At 35.4% G+C, this 13,335-nt stretch overlaps 1 protein-coding gene across 1 annotated transcript in view; it reads left to right on the top strand.

Moving 5' to 3' along the window:
- Positions 1 to 13,335, top strand: part of LOC129944436 (choline-phosphate cytidylyltransferase A-like) — a 37,882-nt gene that overhangs the window by 12,788 nt on the left and 11,759 nt on the right. Inside the window, exon 2 of the mRNA XM_056053863.1 lies at positions 10,238 to 10,964. Within this exon, the coding sequence (XP_055909838.1) occupies positions 10,551 to 10,964 (414 nt within the window). The 5' untranslated portion in view covers positions 10,238 to 10,550. The remainder of the gene's footprint in view (positions 1 to 10,237; positions 10,965 to 13,335) is intronic.

Genomic DNA, 13,335 nt, shown 5'->3' with positions numbered 1-13,335 from the left:
CAATTAATACCAAATAAGAGGTTATTGAACCCTGAGGCAAATTATTGTATTCTGATCTTGATCGTGAATCGATTAATTCCAAAGTTTCAAAATGTTTACCTGTCTCAGTTGTAAGATTTTAGCTTTGAATCTATAAATTAAGTAATTTTTAATTTTAATGATAACTTAATACAAAGTAGACTTTATGGGTCATCAGTTTGATGATTTAACACTTAACCTTAGGCTCATTATAAAAGATTAAAAATTTGACTTGGAGGTTAATGTTTGCAATTCTCGATTGAAAATTGTTGTATTTATAAAAATGTACTTGACATTGTTAAAAAGATACAAAATAAGCAACAAATAAACACAAAAATTGACACAAATTATAATTTTGATCTTTTATATTGTGTTTTTTTGCTGTAAGAGAAGTGTCAATGGTTGTTTTCTCTATGGTTAGACAGTTGAGAATGTCAAACTGTGTTTTGACATTAATGTTTAAATTCATGTTTGGAAATGGCTGCGTTCCATCTCAGAGAGATAGGGTATCCGGATACCTTTTTGAAAGTGTTTTACGTGTAAAATAACGCCTGATCAAAAACAGACGAGAAGTCAAAAAAGGTATTGGCTGAATCACAAACACGCTTCAGCTTCGGGTTCGTCTGCGTTACGGTGGGCCTGCTTCGAGGTTGCTTTGAATGACATTTCTATTATTTCATCCCTCCAAAGAGCAAATATTTTGTTTGTTGACATTTTTTTACAGCTGTTGAGCTGTCAGACAAAGCAAATGTTTCCTTACAATTGTCAAACGAAACGTGAGGTGTAAGTTGAAGTTGTATTTCAGGATGTTCTGTACATAATAGACGATGAAGAAGCTATTTGCCGCCGAATTTTAGGAGGTTATTATGATCAATTTTGTTTAAAAGAAAATGTTTTATCTTACAACAATTTTGACTTCGAAGCTTAAATGTTTCTCTGCTTTTTGTGAACAGCTGAAAATTGCTTTTTTTTGTTTAAAAGAAAATGTTTTATCTTACAACAATTTTGACCTCGAAGCTTAAATGTTTCTCTGCTTTTTGTGAATAGCTGAAAATTGCTTTTATTTTTTGACAGCTATCCAACTCGTTTGACAAGGTATCTAAAAATCCAAGATACCCTAGGTTCAGGCGACATATTTACTTGAGTAAATAGGCAAGTTTCTAGAATCTAATTGGCTAGCTGCCAAAAAATTGCCTAACAATTAAGACAACTTTGTTAAAAAGTTGACTGGAAAGTCAAATCTACTTATGTTAAAATGACAGTTGATCATGTTTTTTCATCCAACTAAAGCTCAACTTTATTTCTCATTTATTTATTTATTTTGTGCATAATTCCATTTACGAGGGTTTTTTGAAAAGTCCGTGCAAAGTCAGACAGATGGCACTACTGGTGCATATCGTGTAGTGACCATTATACTTACCACAACCAGATGGCGAATCTATCGCATACAAATTAAAATTTTTCGCTCAACGAATATTCGAGAAGACAGACAGATTTTATGGATACAACCAGACGCCTGTAAATTATCTTTCCTTTTGATTTTGTCCAATTCATTAAATAAAGCATTTAATCATTTTGTTATTATTAAAATCAAGAGTCTTTTATTGTGGAAAATAATTAAAAGTTAAAATATGGAATTCATCGGTAACATCCACAATCGAGGTTATTTACAGTTAGTAGTATGTCTTGAAAGAATACACACCAAGTTTTAGCCAGGTCGGTCTATTGGTTTGTGTTTGACATTTGTTTGAATTGAGGAAGTCCAAAAAATGAACGAAAAAGAATTTCGTGTGTTGATTAAACATTACTTTATGAAAGGCAAAACTCCTCAGGAGACTAAACAGAAGCTTGATAAACATTATTGTGACTGCGCACCTTCTAGTAGAACAGTTTACAAGTAGTTTCAAAATTTTCGGAGTGGCCATATGAGCACAGCAGACGCTGAATGTTCTGGACGTCGGCTGGGAAGGTTATGGTGACTGTCTTTTGGGATTCGAAAGGAATAATATTCATCGACTATCTGGAAAAGGGTAAAACCATTACAGGTGAATATTATTCATTGCTATTGGACCGTTTGAAAACCGAGCTGGAAGAGAAACGTCCACGACTGGCCTACAAAAAAGTTCTTTTCCATCACGACAACGCACCAGCTCATATCTCAGCAGTTGCGACCGCAAAACTATTGGAATTAGGATTCCAAATCGTTCCATATCCCCCCTAGTCTCCAGACTTGACACCGTCAGACTATTATTTGTTCCCCAATATGAAGAAATGGCAGGCGGGAAAAAAATTCCATTCAAACGAGGAGGTGATTGTAGAAACCAATGGCTACTTTACAGACTTGGACAAATCCTATTATTCGGAAGGGATCAACAAACTAGAGCAGCGTTGGATAAAGTGTATAAGCCTGAAAGGAGACTAGGTTGAGAAATAAAAAAGGTTTATCCAAAAAAATTAAGCAGTTTTTATTTTCGCACAGACTTTTCAAACGACCCTCTTACTGTTTTAAAGGGTTCTTTGTCAAATTGGAAAATAAATAATGACTATTTCTTTAAAATAAAAATCGTGATGGACCTGTAGCTTGCCTGAAGAGTGTTTTGTAGACAATAATGTTTTTAATAGTTTTTGTACGATGTGACAGTAGAAGTTAGTGAAGTAAAGTTCCAAGTTTGAAATTTATGACACTTGAAAACTAACTTAGTGGTTTAGTTAAAATGTTCAAAATATGCAGTTGACTGCAATTGAAGTCCCTTATGTTGACCAATTTGTCATGAATCTTTTAATGACAAAACAACACTTCCAAATTATGGAAATTTGATTTGAAAAAAGTATAAATCTGTTTCCTAGAGCACTTTCTTCATTTTACAGTGTTAAGTGATAAAGATAATAATTTGTGTTTGAAAGTCTTCGTCATTTATGCAGCGAAGATAATTCTCAAGTCATTAACAAAACACAATTTAATTAATTAAAATTGACTATTTCATGCGGCTTACTCGCTAGTGGTATTATCAGCGTTTATTTGTTTCGAAATTACTGATTTTTTGTTTCTTAAAACTAATCCGCTAAAATCGATAACATTTAGTTCCAAGAAGGTGGCTGCGAAATTTGTCATACAGCGGACTAAACCATCAACTTATTACAAAATCAGTTCGATGACAATTTTTTTAAAAATGGTCCTATTAACTGACCCTCTCGTTGGTGTGACTTATCACATTTATGATATGGAATTGTTTTATGCCAAAAAAAGCAGCAATTCTGGAACTATTAGAAGCGTATTTTTGGAAAAGCCATCCGTAGTACAGTAGAAATTTGTATAAATTACAAATAAAACATCCACAGTAGAATCACTGCTGATGCAAGGTGAGTGAAGTTCTGCTGCGGGAAGAGAAGATTGGACCTTTATTCAAATAAAGATATCAATTTTTTCTTGAATTTACAATGATTGTTCTACCGTAAGGCTAGAATAACATATGTATGTTTCACGGGTTGACAGATTCCTTTATTTGTGGTATTTAGCCTTTTTTTCGAATTTTTCATTTTAAGACGCTCTATGGATGTGTTCGAAGAGTAATGGCCAACATAAATCTTTCACATAATTAATTTTAAAACTAAACTCGACTAAGTTGTTTAATAATACTTAAATATACATAAGCTGTAATATTTGTTTGTTGCAAAAAAGTTAGTTCAAAAAAATTAAGCGCCATCTGTTACTCGCGAAGATCTACACAAAGTAAGACCATAATCTACGAACAAACCCCTTTACTTTAGTTCTTATTCAATTCACAAAATGTAAATCATGAAAACAAATTAAATTAAAATTATTCCTGATGTTTTTTTTACATATCATCTTTAATTTTGTTATGTTAAAGTTAGATCTGGTTTGAATTTAGCTTTTTTGGCAATTTCTCGTGGCACTATATGGAATTCCAAAAACCACGGCTATAGTCGTACGACGTCATACATCCAGATTTATTGAGGAAAAAGTTGAACTGATCGAATTTAAATAAATGTCAATGACGAATCCTTCTCCCCCTTTAACTATCGCCCAATTGCACTTACGTCCCTTCTTTCCAAAGTCATGAAAACTTACTTACTTACTTAAGGCGGTCCTACAGTCCGGGGCGGACCTGGGCCTCAACCAACATGCGTCTCCAGCCAGCTCGGTCCCTAGCTAGCTGTCTCCAGTTTCGCACGCCAAGTTGGTTGATGTCCTCTCCCACCTGGGTGCGCCACCTGAGTCGGGATTGGATTCGAAGATCTTCCGGGCTGGAGCGTTGATGTCCATCGGCTCTACATGACCTAGCTATCTAAGCCGTTGGACTTTAATTCTGCTAACTAGGTCAGTGTCGCTATACAGCCCGTACAGTTCGTCGTAATATCTTCTCCTCCATTCTCCATCGATGCGTACGGGACCAAAAATCAAGTCATGGAAACGCTGATCAATTTTCAGCTTAAGAAATATCTTGAAGAACGGAAGCTTTTTTTTTTTTTATAATAAGCGCACACTCAAGGGGATATATTACCCTTATTATGTAGACACAGTGTGAGCACTAGGAAAGGGAGAGAGGGGTTGAAAGGAGATGTCGGTGCACATTGGTTTTGAATTCCTGAATATTGCAATAGCTGGGAAAGACAGAGTGTGGCAAGGCATTCCACATTCGCATAGTACGGCTAAAGAACGAATCTCTGTACTTGACAGTACGACCGAAGATGGGCTCGAGGGTATATTGATGAGCATTCCTAGAAGCGCGAGTATTACGGTTGAACTGTTTAAGGGGAGGAATGCAACTGGCTATTTCTCTAGAGCATAAACCATTAAAATAACGGTAAAACAGGGTGAGACAAGAAACATTTCGACGATGTTCAAGTGACGTAAATGATCTTATGATGGTAATATCACCAATCAATCTAAATGCTCTACGTTCAATACTATCCAAGAGGCTTAAGTAAGTTGTAGGAGCACCGGCCCAGATATGGGAGTTATACTCAAGCTTTGGACGTATATAAGTCTTGTAAATAACAGCCAGATCAGAGGGGGAGAAAAACTTCTTGCATCGCCTTAGAAAACCCAAACATCTTGCGGCATTTTTGGCGACATCGCGTATGTGATCGTTCCACAAAATGTGGTTGGTGATACACATACCAAGAATATCCAGATGTTCAGTTTCCTCGATGCAAGTGCCATTTATGGATAATGGCAGGGGGGGTATATTTCGCTTTAACGATACAAGACAGCATTGCGTTTTCGAAGCATTAAATTCCACGCGGTTTCTTATTCCCCATTGTACAATGCTGTTTAGGTCGGAATTTAATGAGCTTATCATATTTTGTCGTTGCAGTTCCACATCCGAAGAAGAGGGGTGTGAATCTGAAAACGAATATGAAAAGCTAAGAGTACTATCGTCAGCGAAACAATGTATTGGATTAGATGTTTCAGACAGGAGATCATTAATAAAAATGAGAAAGAGTGTTGGAGATAGAACAGAGCCCTGGGGCACACCAGCATTTATTTTGTGGTTTTCAGACTTGAATCCATCCAATACAACTTGTATTGAACGATTCGAAAGATAATTACTAATCCAATGAAGTAGGGATTCATGCAAACCGAAAGCACGCATTTTCGATAAGAGAGCCTGATGCCAAACCCTATCAAACGCTTTTGAAATATCTAGTGCAATAATCTTACTTTCTCCAAAACTATGTAAAGATTTGTTCCACTGTTCGGTGAGATGAACCATGAGATCACCAGTGGACCTATTGCTACGAAAGCCATACTGTCGGTCATTAAGAAGCTTCCGTTCTTCCAGATATTTCTTGAGCTGATAATTAATCAGCGTTTCCATGACCTTGGAAAGAAGGGACGTAAGTGCAATCGGTCGATAATTAGACGGTGAGGAAGATTCGCCTTTTTTAGGAATAGGCTGGACAAATGCGGTTTTCCATCCGCTCGGAACGAGACCTGAGGAGTAGGACAGATGAAAAAGCTTACGCAGTGGTTTTGCCAGCGATGAAGAACACCTCTTCAGAACAATAGCGGGGATACCATCCGGACCAGCAGATTTGTGTATGTTAAGATCTTTTAGGACTCTCGCTACAGTACGAGTGCGAAAAAAGATTTGCCCCATAGAATCATTAACTCGCTCAAGTACAGGCGGAGTCATAACACTCACTGGCAGAGTTGAATTGGCGGCGAACTGCCTAGCAAAGAGATTTGCTTTCTCTGAAGAGCTAACAAATGGAGTGTCATTCACAACGAGCGTAGGAACCGAGGAAGAGGAAGAATTCCTCATATTTTTTACAAATGACCAAAAATTTGTACTGCCTTTGGGACATTGCAGTATTTTTTGCCGTAATTGTTGGTCATGTAAAAATTTGGTCCGTCGAATATGAGCGTTGCAGGCCTTCCTGGCTTGCTTGAACTTATTCCGGTTTTCCTCAGTTGGATTGGCTTTAAAACAACGGAAACTTACCTTCTTAACCCTAATAACCTCTTTACAGCTCGCATCGAACCATGCGTTTTCCTTAGGTCTGATGCTTTTAACCCTATTCGGGATAAAAGTTCTCATTCCCAGGAGAATCAAACTTGTGATCATATCAGCGCTGGCGTCAACGTCACTATCGAGGAAGCATAGTGACCAGTTAAAGATCCTAAAGTAATTGTTGAGACCGTCCCAGTTGGCTTTCTCGTATTGCCAAACGGTTCTCATAGGAGCTCTTTCTTTAACTGGAGAGTTTTTACACGAGAAATTTGCTGATATGACACAATGGTCAGATGTGCCTAGAGGAGATAGAACACTAATAGTGTACTTACCAGGGTCAGAGGTAAGAAACAAGTCAAGAGTGTTTTCTGCTCGACCTACGACGTCCGATATTCGAGTGGGCTCGTTGACCAGCTGAGTTAGGTGGTTTAACTCAGCGAAGATCTCAGCACACACTCCTTCTGGTGTTGACTGGCCCGAATGTTGAAGCCATGAAGAATTGTGTACATTGAAATCGCCCGTAACAACGATTTCAGTGCGAGGATAGGACGAAACAATTCTTTGGATGGAATCAGACAAAGCATCAAATTCACGAGAAGTTGATACTCTGTCTAGATTTGGGCTTCGATAAAGGAAGCAATAGTGAATGATTTGCTTGTTCACGGAAAATTTAAACCACATGAAATTGAAAAAAGAATTGGTGCAGAGACCATATTGTGGCAAAAACTGATAAGCAACATCATTCCTAATGTATATGGCGAGACCATGGTGAGAAAAGAATAATGGCACCAAGTTATACCCTTGAATAAAGAATTCAGTGGGATCGGAATCCTCAACCACTTGGGTTTCACTTAGTGCCAAAACAGCTGGCCTGTTTAAAGCAGTATGGGAGTACACAGAAAGAAAATTCGCTCTAAGCCCACGAATATTACAATAATCTACCCTGAAATTTCCAGCCATTGCAAATAAAAGAATAACAAAAACCAAAACAGACGAAGACTTTAAGAAAAATATTACTGCGTTGAACCACAGAATGCTATTCGATACACGCCACTACCAGTGTTATGCCTTAGTAGTGACAAGAATCAAATCCGGCCCTGTTAGTACAAAACAGTAAAATTTTTGTTGTCAACAATCTGCTATCAACGATGACGTAGCTGTGTATCAATTGCATTAGTAATTAAACACAATGCAATTTGATACACATGCTAAGCCATGCGACTGTACGAGAGAAGGGGGAAAGTGAAGGATGGTACTCACTGTGCTATCGCTATGCTGAGTTGGCTTAACATGATATGTATTATTTTTTTTGTTGGTTGTTTTTGTTTTATTGTAATTCATTTGGTGTGGCGTGATTTATTGTTTTTTTTTTTATTTTTGTTGTTTTTTTTATGTTTATCACTTTTAATATTTTGTTTGCTATTTTTTTTGTTTCGTTTTGTTTTTTGATTATTTGCTTTATTTAATTTTTTTTTTATTAACATTAAGTTTTAAGGGAAAACAATTAGACAGATATCACGATAGGCACTAGACTCGAACAAGACGCGCATGCGCAACGGACGCACAACACAGGGGGACCTTCCCCAACGAAAGTTCACTGACCAACTGATATCAAATGCACTTGATATTTCAAAGGCATTTGATAGAGTTTGGCATCAAGCTCTCTTATCGAAAATGCGTGCTTTTGGTATCGATGAATATCTTTCGGACCGTTCAATTCAAATAGTATTGGAATGCAAATCTAATATTTATAAAATAAGCGCTGGTGTGCCCCAGGGCTCCGTTTTGTCTCCGCCGCTCTTCTTTATTTTTATAAATGATCTTTTGTCTGAAACTTCTATCCCACAAAATTGTCTTGCTGACGACAATACCCTCAGCTTTTCATATTCGTTTCTAGACTCTCAACCTTGTTCTTCGGCAGCGTATGATAAGCTCATTAAATTCTGATCTTGACAGCATTGTTCAATGGCGAATCATAAACCGTGTAGAATTTAATGTTTCAAAAACTCAATGCTGTCTACTGTCGCAAAAGCATAACCCTCCTGAATAGACTGAACAACTAACAGTCTTAGGTATGTGCATCACAAACCACTTTATGTGGAGTGATCACAAAAGCCAAAAATGCTTCTAAGTGCTTGGGTTTTCTCCGACGATGCAAGAAGTTTTTACCCCTTCTGATCTGGCTATAATTTACAAAGCTTTTATTTGTCTAAAACTTGAGTATAACTCTAATATTTGGGGTGGTGGATAGAATTGAAAAAAGAGCTCTAAAAATGATTGGAGTTCGTTCTCTTACATTTGCTTCTCTTGAACACCGCCGCAAGGTCTTCTGCCTGTCATTGTTTTATCATTATTTTTATAAACAATGCTCTAGCGAACTAGCCAAGTTGCATTCCTTCCCTTAAACAATTCAACCGTAATACCTTTACTGCTAGTAATACCCATCAGTTTACCCTTGAGCCCACTTTCGGTCGTACTGCTAAATACAGAGATTCTTTCTTTAGACGCACTACACGAATGTGGAATGCTTTACCAGGCTAAATATTTCCCATTCAAAATTAATGTGTATCGGTTTCTCCTTTCTTATCCTTCCTAATTGCTCGCCCTGTGTTCAATCATTATAAGGGCATTCATAAACCCTTTAGTGCGCGCACAATATTCAAAAAATAAAAAAACTCATTAAAAATACCCTATATAATACTTTAGATATTTTATTTTATAAAATTTGTGGTCAAACACAATTGACCCTAAGGTAATTTTTATTATTAATTTCAAAACTGAAAGACGATTTAAAATCTGCATATTTTACACATCCACAAATTGGAGTCGTGTGACCATTAGAAATAAATTGTATAATTATTATTTATTATAGCCTTCAAAAAATCTAGGCGCCATAATAACTTTTATGTTTTACACGCAAAAAAAAATACGTCGCAAATCCAATGTTTTATCATTGATATTTTTATCAGTAATTTTGTTTTGTGTAGGTATTGAAAATCTTTAAAAAAATATATTTTAATCATTGTGTGATAAAATTTCATGCGCAGTTGCTGATTATGTGGTTATTACATAAATATATTTAGGTACTGTGCATAGTTATTTCCGGATAAGTTCCGGTTCATAAAGTGCATAGTTTATTTTAAAATTCAACTCAACAGTGTTAATTCTACGATATTCAAAATACCAGTTCTCTGGTGTGCTGAGCTCTGTTGTATTTAATTAGGTATATTCAAATGATCACGTGTGCTCTATTGGCCTTCTTCCAGTAAACTTATAACTTATATTCCATCCATCAATTAAAAACAATTGAGTTGGTTTATTTTAAAAAAGAAAAATTTAAAAAAAAAACACACTACACAACTTAGACTGGATGGGATTTCATTTACAAATAAATCTGCATGATTGGTTGGCAATCATTTAAGTTAGGTTCTTTTCTTAATTTCTTTTCTTACGTTAATTTAAAATATGTACGTAAGCAGAACTGTTTTGATTATAGCTCAAAAGATGACTATTTAATTTAATTCCATTTGTTGATTGAAATTAAATTAAAAAAATGAATAGTTAATTGAACAATACGGACCGCAGTGTAATTTACTTGTCAAATATTAATTAACGTGATTCAATCTTTTATTGTTTTGCTTATGGTCTAATTATTTCAACTCACACTTCTTCATTTATTCAAATTAACAATAGAACTCAAAAAATCCAAATATTAATTTTATCTTTTTATTCATTTGCAGGTCAAAGCAATTCACTTGAAGATCATACGATTTGACGTCGACGTCACAGCACTGTGTCCGTGATACCACACCGCGTCGTATCGCATTTTATAAAATAAAACCACAGACAGTAAAAACTACAAAAGATTTGTCCACTGATAGTGGGATTTTCAAAGAAGATTCAATCTTCCTGCACAGTTCTCGAAAAATAAATAAGGAATACTCAAACTGTATTGTTGTTGCTGTTGTAGTATATTATTTGGTTGCTTATTTTTTGGATTTCATTTCGGTCAACCGAATTGTATTTGGATAACACAACCAATTCAATTTTGCTATGGCATCATCGTCTGTGATAGCTAACAATTCAATTACATCTCACTCGGTAGCTCTTGGGGCGTCAGCTTCGTCGTCGTCGTCGTCTTCTTCGTCGTCTCCTTCAAAAACTACAGCTTCTAATCTATCTTCATCGTCTCGCAAAAGAACTTACAGAAGTGCACTCTCGATGCCCACCTCAGCAATGAAGGCCACATCTTTGGACGATGAAACAGGACTTCTCACTTCGAAATCTCCATCAGTTATCGATTTGGATATTCAACATAGTGATGAAGCTGATAATATACCAGATTTGCCAGATGATGTGGATCTAATTAAAGGCGTTGCTGGTACATTTCCCAATGGGACCACAAGTAGCAAGAAGAAGTATGTTCCGCCTAAAAGTACGAACTACTGCAATTCTATTGAAATTCCGGTAAGTCTTTAAAAAAAACAACAACAACAAAAACACACAAAAATACTTTATTTTATTCGTTGTCATTTTTAAAAGTACAATCGCGTGTAATATAATTTGTTTTTAACGTGTAAAACATTTAACAAAACAAAACGAAAACAAAACTAGGAAATAACAATAGATTCGCATTTTATGGTTCGATTCAATTTATGGTGCCGACAATTGAGTGTTGTGTCTTTATTAATTTATTTTCTTGCTAATAGAATGCAATTATTTTATTTTATTTTATTGTTAAAAGGGGAAAAAGGGGTTGATGAACAGTGATGTGGTTTATTTAACGTGTAAGGGTAGAATATTTGTTATAGTTTTTTGAAGAACTTTTAGAATAAACGAAAAATTTAAAGGATTTAACTACATTGCAACGCGAAAGAATGCTTCAGTTTCAATTCCTTGTTTTGATAGGCACTTTAGAGGGTTAGAAAGTTATTAAAAACCTGCTTAAGTCCGTAAGTGTATTTAAAATAATTCTTTTCCAGTAACGCGCATTAAAAGAATGCCAATTTTGCGGGGAAGGTCGTTAAGTGAAAGGTGCTTATAAGATAAGTTTTATATACAAAAAATACTTTAAAATAGGTTTTACAAATAAAAGTTACATATTTGGACAGGAGCTCCCAAAGCAAGTTTAAGTCTTTTGTAAGCATATTTCATTTATTTTGTTATTTTATAGATATTTAACATACAATCTTTCGTATAATTAGCTAGATGCTCCCCCAACCAACTTCAAAACATTATACTCACACTTTCAGCAATGCTCATCAAAGTATTTAAAAAATGCTGGTAAAGCACTTAAGCAAGGGATACTATTCTGGATTTAATTGTATAGAATTATATTTGGGAAGTTACCACTTTTTGAAGCTGTTTCCTTTAATCCTTTGACAAGTAAAATGGGGTTTCCATGTGTAAATTCAGATTTCCCTTAAAAATTGTATTCTTTTCTTGGCGCATGGAACACGATTAAAATAGTTTTTTGTTTGCCATTATATAAATGTAACTTCGTGTTCTTTTTAACTAGTGCATTACAGCTGTCAAATTTACAACTTAACATTTTTTTAAAATTGTATTAATATTAGTGCCAAGATGTTTAAGTGCCGAAAAATAAAGATATGCAAATTTGATCTTAATTAAAAATAAATCAATTTATAATGTCCCACTGAATGCAAAAACAAGAGGAAATTTATGTGTTTGACACATCTAGTTCAGAAATAAATTGATTTATTTTACCAATGGAAAACCCGATAAAAATGGATTGCTTCAATAACGCATTGGAATTAGACAATGTTTTAAAGTATTTAATAAGCTAAGGTTAGCTGTCATAATATGAAAGAAGATAATTAAAAAAAAAATACAACTGACTTATAATTGAAAGACTCTTGGCAGGTTTAGGTGACATAAGGGACTTATGGCTGAATCACAAACACGCTTCAGCTTCGGCTTCGCCTTACGTTTACGAGTTCAGCCATAGGAATTCAATGAGTGCTATCACAATGAAGCTTCGACCTCACGTTTCGTTTGACAATCGTAAGGAAAAGAACGTAATGTAACGTAATCTGACTCTAAACGGAAGCTCTAGTTCAATTATCTTAACATTTGCTTTGTCTGACAGCTCAACAGCTGTAAAAAAATGTCAACAAACAAAATATTTGCTCTTTGGAGGGATGAAATAATAGAAATGTCATTTAGAGCAACCTCGAAGCAGGCTTACCGTAACGCAGACGAAGCCGAAGCTAAAGCGTGTTTGTGATTCAGCCATTAAAAGTAAGGCAAGTTTCTGGTATCTGATTGGCCAGCTGCCAAAAAATGACCTTCCAATTAAGGCAACTTTAGAAAGTTGACTGTAAAGAAAAATCTCCCTAACTATTAAGTCAAGTCTACTTCTATCAAAATGGCAGTAGATCATGTTTTTTTATTCAACTGAAAGCAGAACTTTAGTACTCTATGATTTATTTATTTTCTGCACAACGTAATTTAATGATTTCCGAAAAGAATTCATTGTCAATTTGGAAAAGGAATCATTAATATTTCTTTGCAATACAAAATACAAATCGTGATGGACTTGTAGATTGCCTGAGGAGTGTTTTTTTGACATTAATTTGTTGGTCCTTTTTTTACTATGAACCTTAAAGTAGAGGTTTGCGAGGTAAAGTTCTGAATTTGATATTCATGCCACTTAGAAAACTAACTAGTTGCCTTGGTCAAAATGTATGTTCAAGGAATGAAGTTGACAGCAAATGAAGTCTCTTATGTTGGCTTAACCTGCCAATTTTTCTTGACTTACTTTCCCGCCAGCTTTCTAATAAAGTTGCCTTTTTTGGCAGCTGGCCAATCAGATGCT

The sequence above is a fragment of the Eupeodes corollae genome, chromosome 2, assembly GCF_945859685.1.
Source record: "Eupeodes corollae chromosome 2, idEupCoro1.1, whole genome shotgun sequence".
In the NCBI taxonomy this organism is placed as follows: domain Eukaryota; kingdom Metazoa; phylum Arthropoda; class Insecta; order Diptera; family Syrphidae; genus Eupeodes; species Eupeodes corollae.
The sequence above is the reverse complement of the archived record's forward strand: the minus strand, read 5'-3'. Positions and strand labels throughout refer to the sequence as shown.